Genomic DNA, 15,524 nt, shown 5'->3' on the forward strand with positions numbered 1-15,524 from the left:
TGTTTAGTTTTGTAAGAAACTGCCAAACTGTCTTCCCAAGTGGCTGTACCATTTTACACTCCCACCATCAATGAATGAGAGTTCCTGTTACTCCACATCCTCACCAGCATTTGGTGTTGTCAGAGTTTTGGATTCTGGCCATTCTAAAAAGTGTGCAGTGGTATCTCCTTGTTGTTTTAATTTGCATTTCCCTAATGACATACAATGTGGAACATTTTTTCATATGCTTATTTGCCATCTCTATATCTTCTTTGGTAAGGTGTTTGTTAAGATCTTTGGTCTGTTTTTTAATTGGGTTGTTGGTTTCCTTATTGTTGAGTATTAAGTATTTTTTGTATATTTTAAGTAACAGTCCACTATCAGATGTGTCTTTCACAAATATTTTCTCCCCAGTCTGTGGCTTGCTTTTCCGTCTCTTCACATTGTCTTTCAAGTTACATCTTTTTTTGTTTCTAAGATATACTACAGTATATTGGAGAATTCTTGTTATTGAAAATCAAATGAAGATGTGAAATTATAACTGGGTCATAAAGAATCAACAAAGCAAGGAACCTGAATCATTTTTTAAAATTAAATGATTTGCTATACTTAAATTGCTTCATCATCTAAGTGTATATTTTTAAAAAAATAAATAAATAATACAAATGCGCTTGTAATGAAGAGCCACCAGCCTTGGTGTTATCCTTCTGCACCAACTCCCCCATCCCCAATTCCCACAACTTGCACTTCCTCCCCAAACACGCAAGCAAGCTTATTAAACCATTTTTTTTGGCATTTCCTGGCTGTTAACTTTATATTTCTAAATAACATATTAAGCCTCTATTTCTTGATTTGTCTTCGTTAAATAAGGTACACTGACTTTCTACGACAATGAGAATTTAAGTCCCTTACACCACACCCCACGACTTCTCTCTCTTCCCTACCTGCTTCTATCACTAGTCTCAGTTCTCAAAGTTGGTCTTAATGACACATTTAAGGAAGTGGAATAGTATGGTTAAGAAATGGGGCTTTTTGTGCAAAATTGCGGTTGATCTAGTCACATAATTTCCCGGTTTCCTCCTAACAGACTTTCAAACTTAGAGTAACGATTATATTTGACTGAGCATCTATTTAAAACTATGAGCCTGTGCCTTTTTTTTTTCCCAAGGCAACACCTCACTTTCATCTCAGTCTGAGCTGCATCAGGCTTTTAATACGAAATCACTTTCCATTCAATCCAAAGCTTTCTTGTTGCTGATGAATGTCATACATAATGAAAGATTATATCTATTTATCTTCAGCAGTAAATCATTTATCACACAAGGGAGATATATTATTGTGAATTTTGATCAAAGCTGCCCACTTCCTTTAGCCGGCAGAAATGCTGCACCCTGTTAGTCAATTGTACAATATCCTGGGAGAAAAAGGGAAAATTATGCGGTTGAATGAGGGCTCAGCAAACTCTAGGGGTTTCTAAAATGGCTTTTAAAAAAATCATATTTCATGTAGAACCTTCTATGATCCAGGCGTGTGAACTGTAAAAGTCTTTTTTTGCTTTCTTCACTTAATTAAGCCGGAAAGCTGTGGGACTTTTTGCAGTGTGGTCTGTGATGTCTCCACACAGATTTGTGAATGACACTGTGTGGATCTTTTGCCCCCTTTCTTAGAGAGACAATAATTATTACCACTTCTTTTTGAAGCATGCTGTGAGTGGTTTTATCAGTTCATTTGCTAATGAGCTCGCTCTCTCTTTTATAATGCCAATCATAAAGATGCCTTTTAAATAAGATTTCTCTCTCAGCTTGAACTTCTTTTCACTCTTCCTTCTCAAGCTGTGCACTGCTTTGCTTTAGGGACTTGCCCACACCACCCAGGCAGGGAGCAAGGCTGACCTCTGATTTCTTGTTGACATCAGACTCTCTCATTGTCTCCTGAGAACAGTGACGTCCAGAAAGGACATCACAGTCCTCCGGAAGAGTCTCTTCTTATGTCTTATCTTTGATTTTAGGTTATTATTGCCCGATGTTACACATCTGTGTTCACTGCTTTTCAAATTCAATAGTGTGTGAATGCCTCAGTATTAAAATGATCCTGAGTGAAGTGAGATGCAGAGTGAAGCAGGAAGAATGGATCCTCTTTCTTCCTTTGGTCTCGCTTGGGCTGCTGGCTGGCATGCTCTTACAGATTATTCAGAATTTATGCAAAGTAGTAGCTAGTGATCCACACAGTCAAGTCACAAATCTGCACCTAACGTTTACAAACAACATTCCTTCATTTGCTCTTCACCACATTTTTGAAGTAGCCTTTCAATATTTTGGCTATTTAAGAGCAAGCTATTGAAATTCATATTCTCCCTTTCCAGTTTCTGTGAGCTCATTATGTCCTTAGTATGGTTGATAGAAATAAATATCATGTGCCCAGCCTCCTTATCCTTAAAACAAGAGATTGCTAAATTTATCAGAACAGGATATAGTTATAGCAAAAATATTATACGTTAACTTTAACCTAGGTGTTCCGGTTGATGGTTCTTACTTCTCTGACTGTTCAGATTCTTTTACTCTCATATAGGTATGCTAGAGAATAAAATACAGGACACCAGTTAAATTTGAATTTCAGATAAATAATGAATTAAGTTTTAGTATAAGTATGTCCCAAATATTACATGTGGGACACACTTATACAAAAAAAATTGTTGTTTATCTGAAAATCAAATATAACTTGGGTGCCCTGTATTTTATCTGGCAACCCTACACACAGGAGAATCCAAATTCTGGTCTTTGCTATTCTGTAGACATCAGTTCTCCATCTTGGTCAGTGCTATGGACTGAATTGTGTCTCCCCAAAACACATATGTGCAAGCCTTAACCCCCAATGTGATTGTGTCTGGAGATAGGGTCTTTAGGCCATAATTAAGGTTAAATGAGGTCATATGGGTGGGGTCCTAATCTGATAGTGTTGGTGGCCTTATATGAAGAGGAAGAGAGAGAGAGAAACCGTCTCTCTCTCTACCATGTGAGGTTGCAGGAAGAAGGCAGCCATCTGCAACCCAATGAGAGAGCCCTCACCAGACACAGACCCTGCTGGCACTGTGATCTTGGATTTCTAGTTTCCAAAACTGTGAGAAAATAATTTTCTTTTGTTTAAGTCACTTTGTGATGCTTTGTTATGGCAGACCAAGCCTAATACAGTAACTTTAGAATGGTTTACTCTGGCTAAGTTTTGTATTTCTCACTGAACTGCCAAGGATGGTCATTGCCTTTCTTCCATTGACTAGTTTGGACGTGTGAGTCAATTATTCTTCTAATTCCAAGCAAGTAGAGACAAGGAATCTGCTAATCATTGGACCTTAAACATAAAAGAAAGTCTATGATTGGCTACTTTCTCAATCTTGGTAACATCTTAAGTGAAAATAATAAGGAGGAATCATAGGGAATGTATGTGACAATAAATTCTGGTCTGCCGTTGGCTGGGAAATATCAAAGGTAATCATGGGAACTTTCAATTTACTAGAGACATGGGGGAAAAGAGCCTGACTCTTCTCTGACTTTAATGTTAGAACCTAAATCATCCGCCTAAACTTTCTGATTATTAGGCACATTTACAGGGAACAGGGGCAACGTGTGTCTGTGTGTGTGAACATGTGCACGGTGCATGCACTAAATCAAGACTTGGTAATCCCACTTAGAGATGAGCACCTGAGACCTAGGAGACGTCAGTCACAGACCTCTGTCACACCTCTAAGTGGCAGAAATGGGGGTCATCCTGCATCCAAAGGACATGCCTTTTCCGCTGTAACAGTCTACCTCCTTTGAAAACTAGAATCTCATGTTGATCATAATAGATTTTGTGTATATTAGGAAATTAGTAAGGTAGCATTTTCTCAACAGGTTAAATTGATGAAACAAAACTCCATCCATCCTCCACTTGTCATTGTTACCCCCTATTCCTTTTTTTTGGTGAGGAAGATTGGCCCTGAGCTAACATCCATGCCAATCTTCTTCTATTTTTTATGTGGGATGCCGCCACAGCATGGATCGATGAGTGGTGTACATCCGCACCAGAGATCCAAACCCGCGAACCCCAGGCCACTGAAGCAGAGCACGTGAACTTCACCACTATGCCACTAGGCCAGCCCCTAATCCTTTTGTTCTTGATAAGGGCAGTTATTACTTCACTCCCTCTCATGTGATATTGAAATTATGAGGTGTCCCCGCACGAGTAATACATCACTCTGTTATTTACCTTCTTAGCCTAAAAAGAGATTATTTTTAATTTTAGATGCAGTAAAATCAAAGCTAAATGAGATAGAATGGCTGTTTCAGCTCTCATAGCTGTTCTAGATAATATTGCTATGCGCTTTAAGCTGTGTAGTACCCTCACGCCATGTTATGTGTTGTAATTCTGTTAATGAGGGAGTGAGGCCGAGGGGAAGCTCTTGACCAAACAGAGGAAGAAATCTCTATAAAGACCAAAACATTTGTTCAGACTGACTGAATGAGAGTGAGTGAGAACTCCTCAGCCACTGGTTGTCCAAGAGTGAATGGGCCATAATTGGGATTAAAATGACTTGATATGAACAGGTGACTGTCTCCCTGATACTAAAATTGACTGATAAAGTATCCAGGTGGCTGATGGGCATAAGCCCTGCTGCTCTACAAGTGATGGAGAAGAATTTGCGGTTGAGTAAACATACGTTTGTTATATTTTTTTACCTTTCCAGACTTGCAATAATTCTTTTCCTTTTTGTATCTTGGCTTCAAATATTAACAGAATGCAGCATGCTTCCTGGATTTGAGCAGATGCTTTCAAATTCACATCCGAAATCATAGCAGTCTTGAAAGAACTGGCCTCCTTCTACTTTTGAACTCAAACTTGCTAAAGGGAAACTTTTAAATAAATCCCTACATTTTCTTAAGATTCTAGATACAACTTCGTTAGTAAGAAACATCATAGTTGCAGGATGAGTGACGTTATAAGCAACAGTTGCCTCAGCCGTGGAACTGGTGACATATTTTAAACTATTGATAACACATTGGAGAATCTTCATGAGTTTGCAGACAGCTGTTACTCCACAATTTAGAATAATCCAATTCCAAATTCTTTCATTTCTAGTTGAAAGGATTTTGGAAAGGCTGTGCCTACAGCCAGTTTGTAGGTAATTTTAATTCCAGTTGGTTAACTTAAAGATCTTGCTGTCTTAATTAGTGCTCCTTTTAAATAAGACCACTTAATTAAATTCTCAATTCAGCTAAAGAAAGCTTAGACTTTAATCAGTGTCACAATATCCTCCATAGCCAGACCTAGGTCTGAGCTTCAGCCGTGAGTGGTGGGGAAGGGAATTTGTTCTAATACCAGTAGTAACTTTTGAGACGGTAACACTAGAGTAGCAGATCCCTATCTAGAAGTTTTCTGGTCCACCCAGCACAAATTTTGCATTCAGACCAAGGCCTGGTTTGGAATTCTGGCTCGTGTATTCCCCATCTCCTTGATGCTGGGCAATTCACTGGCCTCGCTGATACTCCATCCTCAGTGTTTCTGTTTGTTTGTTTTGTTTCTGTTTTTGTTTTTTAACTGAAGACAGTCTGAAATTAAGAAATATCATTATTATTCTTTAATAGCAGTGCTCCTAAAGAGTCTTCCCATCCACAGTTGGTGATTGCCCTTTAAATTACCATGACGCTCAAGTAGTTTGCCTTTAACTCGTGAGTAGTCTCTGTGACACAGTTTGCTTAAAAACATTTTAAGATTGGATAATAACGGGGCGGGCCCCGTGGCTTAGCGGTTAAGTGAGTGCGCTCCGCTACTGGCGGTCTGGGTTCGGATCCTGGGCGCGCACCTACGCACCACTTCCCTGGCCTCATGGCCGTGTCCCACATACAGCAACTAGAAGGATGTGCAGCTATGACATACAACTATCTACTGGGGCTTTGGGGAAAAAAGAAAAAAGGAGGAGGATTGGCAATAGATGTTAGCTCAGAGCCGGTCTTCCTCAGCAAAAAGAGGAAGATTAGCATGGAGATTAGCTCAGGGCTGATCTTCCTCACCAAAAAAAAAAAAAAAAAGAGCTTCAAGATTGGATAATAACTTACAAATCTAGGTCTTTCCTTCTTACTATAAATCATGGCTTCAGTTCATGATATTTGGGCCCTATTTTCAAATACTAGTCTTGGAAAAGGTAGCTGGCTGTATGGCAATTTATGTATCCACTGAATTTCCATGAAGAATGTCAGAAAGTACCACAGATCCAGCAAGGACTTGAAAGTCAACCCCAGTTGAGTTTGCTTATAGTTTAAATACTGACTGTGTGATATCGGGGCAAGATACCTAACCTTTCTGAACCTCCATTTCCTCTCTTGAAGAGCTGGAGCAATGATTCTAAATGCAAAGAATGTGAAAAACTAACATTTATTGAGTACTTACCATGAACCACAGGTATTATATAATGTATTCCTATTAATAATCCTAGGTGGAGCTACTATTATTATCTCAATTTTACAGATGAAGAAAAGGAGGCACAGGAAGGCTAAGCAGCCAATAAATAGCGGATCCAGAATCTAAACCCAAGCAGTGCTCCAAGCCACCCTGCCTCTAACATGTCAAGTTTTAGTGCCTGGTGACCTTCCCATTTTCCCCAACCAAGGACTGATGCTGAAGCTGAGGAGAACTGGCACGAGATAGAGAAGAATACCTGGAGGAATCGTTCCCTTTTCAGACCAGCATTTAACAGGCCCCTGAAATTGGCAGGCTTGTATCACTGACAAAGTGTCTACACTCCTGTCTCATCAAAGAGTAATCGCCTTTTTTTCTATGAATAAATGTGGTACACTCAGGAAACAAACCATATGATTTACCACCATCTCCTTTGTGAAGTTAATTGATTTCTGTTAATTTAAATTTAATGTCTAAAATTAAGGTTCCAGGAAGGAAGCATGTCTATCTTCTCCAGAATATGTACAGAACCGGGCACCACACAGGGAAGGAAGCAAACATTTGAATACTTTTGTATCCTTCAAACATTTCTCTTTGTAAATTATGCAAAATGCATTTTTGCAGATATGCTAGATATAAGGTCTCTACGCATAAAAATGGCCAAAATGCATGTGTATAATATCAATCATGTGTGATTCTTCATTTTTCTCCTTCCTGATATCATTCCCATTTTATTTGGGTTGAAATTAGGGAGTAGAGATATTAAATAATCTGCCTAAATTACATCCACTCCAAATACTAAGTGGAGAAGCAAGAATATAAACACAACACTCTTAACTATTATGATGTAGAGGAAGGAGACATGTGCTAAGAGACCATATGTCAGCTGGGCCATCCATGTGGATAATCAAGACCCTGACAATGGAGAGAGAGTAGGAATGGAGAACAAGGCAGTGAAGCCGTGATAACACCTTCCATTAATGAGTAAATGACCAGGGAATCAATAGATGAGGACTAAGAGGATAGCACAGTTGCCTCAATGGAGCAGTTTTTCTGTTATTAGTTTTTGTTTTATTTGATTTTTTTAACAGGAAGAAGAGGGAGAAATTAAAGAATAATCTGAAAATATAGGGAGGCTGTTAGCCAGAGTGAGAGTGCTTCAATTTCCTCTCAGTCACTAATATCATTAGCTCTAACTTAGTTGTCATTCAGGAAATGGGCTCAAAGAAATAACCTGGCGTTACGTCTACTGTAAGAGAAGAGACGGGAATGGTCGGAAGTTAGCAGTGTGGGTTGATGGCCGTGATAATCTCTTTTAGCTGACCAAAGGATGCTGATTTCTGTGGAAACATCAGCAAACGATCTGCCCATTTTAGAAGTCTCTTCCTTGGGGTCCTCCACGTCCAGGCTGGGTGATGTGTCGACTGCTTCTGCTCTACTGCACCGGGCGAAACAAGGATTGAATTCTAGACAACAATCATGCATTTTGTATTTTCTCACCTTTGTCAGTATTATTCTCTTCTTCTCTTTTGCCTAAGGATTGCCTTGTAAAACTTTTCACTAAAACTGGGCTTTTCCTCAATGCAGAAGAGGAAGAATGAACACAAGGGGTGGCTTGTTATTTTAGGTGCAGCTGAACAAGTGGGAGGGGGTGAGGGCCAGGTTAGAAGGATGTGAGGAGTAGAAAACATGATGTCTGCATTTCTAGACCAGCAGCTGATTCTGTCCCTGGAGGAAGGGAAGGCCCTCAGGGTACCAAGAGAGAGATGCTTTGCTGATACTTAAGCTGGGCTCTGAGTCTCCAAGCTCTTCCCCCTACTTCATTGCCAGGGGCCAGTCTCTCTCATTCAGGGTCACCCCACCACCACCACAGTTCCCTCTTCAACTTCTCACCTGCCCTACTCCTCAACTCTGCCCTTCCCCACTGCCTTTCTTATTTTGCTGAGGAAGACTGGCCCTGAGCTAACATCTGTGCCCATCTTCCTCTATTTTGTACGTGGGACACAGCCACAGCATGGCTTGATGAGCAGTGCATAGGTCTACACCCAGGATTCGAAACTGCAAACCCTGGGCCACTGAAGCGGAGCCCACAAACTCAATCACTATAACCTCAACCACCACGCCACCGGGCTGGCCCACTCCCTACTGCCTTTTAAATTTGGAAATAAACTAAACCAACTACATGGTCAAGAGCTTACTGGTTTCTGAAGTGACAACTCCTTCACCTCAGAGTAGATAAACACACAGAATTTAAGACTAATTTTTTTTTCAAAGTAAAATTTCTCAGTTCTTGCAGACCAGAGTTTGCTTTGTGGTTGTTTCGCTATTGATAACAATTCTCCCATTTGCTTTACACAACTGTTTATCAACCTTGGCTGTCTTTCCCATCCTAAACCTGCTCCCTGCTCTCTGGCCATCTGGTTGTAGAATCAAAACCTACCTGTAAAACCACCCAGGAATGTTGTGATTTTCAATAAAATCGCTCTGATGCAAGGCTTCTTGGAGATAAAGAAATTCAGAGACTAGGGAGTGAACGAATTGAGTAGAGCTTTAAAAGCAATGCAAACCATAAAAATAATAAAATATTAACCTGGATAATGTCAGAGATTCGTGCTTTTTTTGGACATGTATTTACCATTAAAGATTACACACACACTTTTTAGATTTTATGAATTCTGTCATGCTTTATTAAGATGAACAAACAGAAGGAACTTTCTATTACATGAATTTCTCTTGTTCTTATACCCTTATCTTTCCAAAGTAAAAATCTTAAAAAACAAACAAAAACATTCTCAAATCCCCCCCAAAATTAACCAAAACACGCAGCCCTGATTGAGCGAGCCATGTGGAGACTCGAGGGAGGACGAAACAAACCTGCAATGTTATTTCTCAAAAGATGTCAGAAGGCTCGCCAAACTTGATCTATTTAATAGAAGTGCATCTGAAGCATTTTTTGTCTTTGCTTCCTGTCTTTAATATTGTCATACACTCAATCCACCTCATTGGCATTACCTGCTGGCCACATTCCGTCTTCACATTTGGATGGGTCTGAACATATCAAGGTGACATAACGTGTGATTTTTGAATGGAAATTTTCCTTTGTCATTCTTAAAACCCAGCACCAATTAGCAGGGACACTGCCTCCTTAGCAAAGGAGCGGGCTTGCTGCATATCCAGTGACACAGCCTCTGGCGGGTTTCCTAGCTGGGGCGGGGCTGCTGCAGCATCATCACACTTGATTATCTACAGCACACAGATACGAAGGCAGGGTGAAGACACTGACTGTGCAATTTTCCTGATACCCCGTGAGGCCTGGAAACTTCAGAGTGGGCTCAAACTCATGGAAAATCAATTTAAGATGAGAAAAATTTCAAACATCTTTTCTTATTTTCTTTTCCACACACAAATGGGATAATGCATTTTAAGTTATGAAGAAACCTTAGAAAGCAAAACGAAATGAAAAAAGCACATTCCCTTAAAAGCAACTATCTCCCTGGGACACCATTTTCATATTAAATGAAGATACAAAGAGTAAAGTGTGCTTAAAATCTCTCACGTATGTTGGAAATAAAAACCTCCAAAAAATGAATGCATATTATAGCACACACCAGCACAGAACTCACCATTACAGGGAAATGAAAATGAAAGAAACCAATGAATTACTGGTTCAGGTGATTCGGAATAAAGGCCAGCTAACAACGTAAGGGCAGCTTTCAGAGAACAGAAATTTATTTTTTCACCACAAATGTGCATTTTCTGATTTTTCACCATTATAGAACCAGTGATATGCCCGCTTCATTTCCAGTGCAGTAAATGAATAAAAAACAAGGTTATGAAAATATGTGGCTGCTTAAAGAAATTCTTCGAATAGCCTGTTGGGTATCTGGGGTATCCATAGATCAGAAGTCTTTGTTCTCAGTCTACGAGGAAAATTGCCAAATACACTCCAGAGTGCCAGGCTTACAAGGTGCTAAAGAGAGCCTGCCCGGTGACATGAATTCCAATTTGGCTCACAAGGAAAGGGAGAAGGAGTACCCAATGCCTTCAGTGTTGCTGCTCCAGTCGCAATAGGCCTTATCGCGTAGTCTATTACACTCAGGAACAAAGCGTGTTCTAAAGAAAGAATTCACAGCTCCCCTCTCTGACAGAATGGTCTCTTTGAATTCTTTTGTCGGTTTCATAGATTTCTAAGAACCAGAGGATTGTTTTTGTAAATCTGATTTTTATGCCAGCAGCACCATTTCCTCCTCTGTAAGTAGGACAGATTCATCCCACACGCAGCAATGGATGCTTCCCTGCTTGACTGGAGCATGACAGATTAAGCTTCAAGCAGGCCACTAAGGGCCACCTCCCCACTCACAGAGACTGTTCAGAGCAGGTGTTGGGGCCTCTCTATATTTGTTCCTTGAACCACCAGCTGATGAGCTACTGCTGTCCGCGGTGGCCACACAGCCCTGACTGAGTGAGCCATGTGGAGACTCGAGGGAGGACTGGCAGGGCTGAGGCGACATGCCCCGTTGTGGGTGCTTCCGGGCAGATCCCTCACCTCCAAATTGTGCCCACTTCAGGAAAGCTGCCGTGTAGGATGCCTGACAAAAAGCAGGTTGTTTGCATATGTTTGCTGAATAAAGAAGATAAAAATGTGAGTTTAGAGAAAATGCACAGAGGCCTTGCACACAGAGATAGATGCCTTTTGGAACTTGCCAGATCTGAAATAAATGCTGTTATTCCTGGCCAAGCGGTTAGGTGACACTGACTTGAAGAATAGCTAAGTTAAAAAAAAAAAGTAAAATTAGCAAATGAACAAACTAATAAAACACAAGGAAAATAAATAAACAATAGCCAAAACTACTGATAATATTTAGTCAATTATATTAGAAGATGATTTTTTATTAGAAAAATGACACTTGCAATATGATGCTTCTGAAAGGGTATTTGCAGCCTCTTAGAGACTATTGTGTTGCATAAGGAAAAGTATACCTGTATGCAGAATTATAATGTGAGGATAACCATTATTCGCATTGCTATGAGGGGCATCTTAAAATGCCATTCTATTTGCTCGTTAGGTATTACATATAAAATTTAAAAAGCAAAGCAGTGCTGGCTCTTTGCACAGAAATAGGCTTTAAAATCTGCCTGTAGATGTGAGAAACAGACTGAATCAAGTACTACAAAAGCGTGACTGTACTGTTTTCACATTTATGTAACTGGTGACTATTTTGCCTGTTGAAATCTTGAAACTTTCACAACCACATGTGTATGTTTGTCATTTGTCCCCTTTTCTCAGGTGCAAAGAAGGCTACCAGGGAGTCCGTTGTGATCAATTTCTGCCGAAAACTGATTCCATCTTATCTGATCCAAGTAGGTGAAACATTTCTCTTGTCTCTTAACACAATGTATAGGCAGTCCTTACTCTGAGCAGTGGTTGCTAACTCAGCTGAAGGCTGTGTGTCAGTCATGTGTCTCTGAAAGCTGCCAAGGGCGGAAACTGGTGACAGAAGTTGAAGTTCACAGCTTGCTCAGAACCAACTCAACTCAGTCTGGGTCTAGGTCTTCTCCAGGGAAGGGGCTGGGCTCCAGATTCAGCTCCACTGCTAACCTCGGCTGGGAGCTCCAGCAAATCCTGCTCCCTTAGCTTTCAGACCCCTCCCACAACCACCCCACTAAAAAGCAAGGATATAGAAAAATAAAAGAACTTATTATTTATCCAAAAGAATGTTACAGAAACTATAGTATCATATTAGTTCTTACCCTCTGGCTGGTAATTTGTGATAATATTAAACCTATTAACCTTTATCTTACTGAAGTAAGGAAATATGCATATTAATTTATATAAGAAGTTTTCAAACTGTGAAAACCTCATTTTTAGCAACACTATTTGCATATCAGTGATTGCCGTACTAATGACAAATTATTTCTTTTTCTATTCATGAGACAATTTGCCACTAAGAAATATTGCTAGTCATTAGTTTCTGTTTCTATATGGAGTAAAAAGTAACATTCTATACTAATATGCCCAATTCTGGTCAAATGTGAAATATTTGCTTTATTTGTAAGTTATCTGCTCTTTCAATGACTGCTACAATTGAATCTTCACTAAGGAAAGGGGATCTTTATTGAATCCGCAATTTAGTTCAGCGAGGATAATGACAGGCATTTCTAAACCGTAAAGGCAATGTTATGGTTTTCTGAATACCAAACATGCATAACACAAACTTTAGCAAAATGTTGTGTATTTACAGCAGGGGCTGCCCTTCCTCTGAGTGTCCACATGGCTGCATAGTGAACATATCTAGCCATCTTTCAACATACTTCAAAATGTGTATTTTCATTTTTCCCCTGACTTTCTAGGTAAATGCAAAGTTTTTTAAAAAGGAAAAGTTTTATTTAATTTAATTTGATTGGGTTTTATCTCGACAAGGCAAGCCACCATACAGTATTAACTACTCTTTTCTTTGCAAATCTAGCTCTCTTTGAGAATAGTGAAGCTTGCCTAAAAGCGAGCAACCAAACTAGCCATGGATTATCTCTGTTCTCTGAAATCTGAGGCACTGGTCTCTAGGAATTACCCAGATAGGGGCAGTTATCGAAGTGTGTTGCATCTTTTTTTTATCTTGTGATTTTGGCCACTTGCTGAGCTGATGTCTGAAAGGTGTGGTTGTGGCTGGAGACATATTTGTGATATTAGAAAGCTCACAGAGAAGAATGGGCTTACTGATTTCTTTCTTTCTTACTTTTTTCATTTCATCTGATGTACCTAGTTTCTCTCTTTGTTTTTCTTTCTTCCCTTCTTTCTTTCTCTTCCCTTCTCTTTCCTTCCCTTCCATTTTCCCCTTTCCTGCCTTCTCTTTCTTCATTATTTTCTTTCTTCCCTTTATACTTTCTCTCTCTCTCCCACCCTTCTTTCTTTCCTTTCTTCCTTCCTTCTTTCTTTCTTTCCTTCCTTCCTTTTCCTCTTCATATATGGCTGTGGAATATCTATCAAGTACAGGGTCCTGGAACAGGGTTTGAACAAAATGGGTACAAAATGGGTAAAATAATCTCTCTTTAAACAATCTGATCACACCCTTGCCCTCCAATTAGATATCATAGTCTATTGCTGTAGAAGTTGAGGGTGAGGCCCACTGTAAGGACTGTGTGCTGCTCAAAGAAAAATGATCCTGTGATCAGAGTCACCAACCCTGGAAACCTAGGTCTCATATGTATAAAAATATTTTGGGCAATAATATTTAGAATTGTGAGAAACTGGACACATTCTAAAAACCAAGAGTAAGATTATGTTTATGTAAAATAGCATATGGCACATCTATCATGTTTTGTTAAATTATCATTAAAAATAATAGCTGTATGAAATATTCCTATTAAGTGAAACAGCAAGAGGGAAAGTTATTTTCATATAAGATTGCAATAGGACCATCCTTTGGTCCAAAGTTGAAAAAAACCATATACTAAAATGCTCAAGGGGACTTGTAGTATTTGGGGTGTGGAAGTATATGCATCTTTTTTTCCTTTTTCTCCTGTTTTCTATAAAATGGCATATCATTATGTGATCAAAAGACCAGAATGCCTTGAAATAAAAGAAATAAACGTTGAGAAACTGATGGATGAGTCCCTGAGACACAGTTTAAATGGGAAAAGCATTATATCTTCCATTTACCCATGCATGCATCCATTTATTTATACAATCATTAATTCATTCCACAAATATTTTCTGAGCACCCATGAAGGGCAATCTAATCAGTCAGATTCTGTTTGTACAAAGGTATCCAAACAGAATTTAGGCTCTGAGGCCCCCAAAAGCTACTGAGAGAGAAAAACATGTGGATACATAAGCAGGGGCATGGCATGATTCAGGTGAAGACTTTCTACTCTTTTGTGACCTTAGCAGATGTATTTGGCCTCCAAGCCTCAGGCTTTTCATCTGAATAATGGCAATAATAATACCTATGGAGACTGACACAAAGTCAGTTCCAGATAAACATCAGCCCACTTCCCTAACTCATCATCATAATCACAGTATCACGGGTTCATAGTGCTGGGCACTATGCCAAAGGGCTTTATCTGGATTCTCCCCTGAAACCCTCGCAATCATAGGCTAGCAGAGAATTGCTGGCAATTGCTCACATTTTATAGATGAGGAAGTTGGGCCTCAGAGATGCTAAATACGCTTGCTCAAGGTCACATAGCTAGTTGATGCTGGCGTCTAACTTGCAATCTAAAGGCCTCTGGGGCTGCAGCCCCAGCCACCGGGCTCTTTCCTTCCTTCCCTAGACCCCTCCTTCCTCCAGGTATTTTCAATGTGACATTTATCACTCTAAATTTCAGTGACCGAAACTAAATGACCTGCAGCAAACATTATTCTAAGGAACAATATTTGCACAATTTTCATATCTTAATGCAGCAACTTGAGCTTCCATAGAGATTTAAATCCCTAATGAAATTTCCTTGTCAAAATTCTTGCTGAAGGATCGTTTAATTTGCTGCTCATATCTTTGGAATGCCTCTATGCTCGGGAAATAAGCTTCCCACCGACACCCTCCCTCTGCTTTTCCTCCTCTCTCCCCTTCCCTCTCTCCCTCTCTCCCCATTTGCTGAATACAGGCTCTCTTTAGTGACATTCCAATTAACAGGAGGTTAGAAGCCTCTGCTGTTTTATTCTCCCCCAGGCAATGCAGGGTCCACCAGAAATGTGCAACTTTGCCAAGTAATCTAAAAAAATAAATAAAATCTCAAATTACATGCATTTGGGGAAATGAAGCCAGGATGTCACTGTGAGAGGCTCAATAGCTGATATGACCAGTGTCTTCACAATGGCCCCAGGCTGGGTCCTCAGACCTGCTATTCCAAAAACTCATTCCACCTCCCCATACAAAGAACCTGTAGTTAACTCCACTCAGGAAGACTTGTATACGCATAAGAATCAAATTTATAAAGTGCCTTTATGTCAGTTTTTGAAAAAATATCTAATGCATATAACTGTCAGGTTAATTAAACCCTCATGTGGACTCAATGTACAGAAACCACATTCCAGTCACAAGGGTGAACAGTAAGCAGGGCTTCAGAAGGAAGGCAGTGAGAGGAGCCAACTTTGGTCAGGATCAAGAGGACGTGACCTT

General features: G+C 39.8%; 1 protein-coding gene across 8 annotated transcripts in view; it reads left to right on the forward strand.

Moving 5' to 3' along the window:
• Window positions 1–15,524, forward strand: part of NRG3 (neuregulin 3) — a 1,039,619-nt gene that overhangs the window by 803,338 nt on the left and 220,757 nt on the right. For all 8 annotated transcript variants that reach the window (XM_087431778.1, XM_087431783.1, XM_087431779.1 and 5 more), the window contains exon 3: window positions 11,696–11,769. In XM_087431778.1, the coding sequence (XP_087287904.1) occupies window positions 11,696–11,769 (74 nt within the window). The remainder of the gene's footprint in view (window positions 1–11,695; window positions 11,770–15,524) is intronic.

This window comes from Ceratotherium simum, chromosome 6 (assembly GCF_057802395.1).
Source record: "Ceratotherium simum simum isolate JZ-2026a chromosome 6, ASM5780239v1, whole genome shotgun sequence".
NCBI lineage: Eukaryota > Metazoa > Chordata > Mammalia > Perissodactyla > Rhinocerotidae > Ceratotherium > Ceratotherium simum.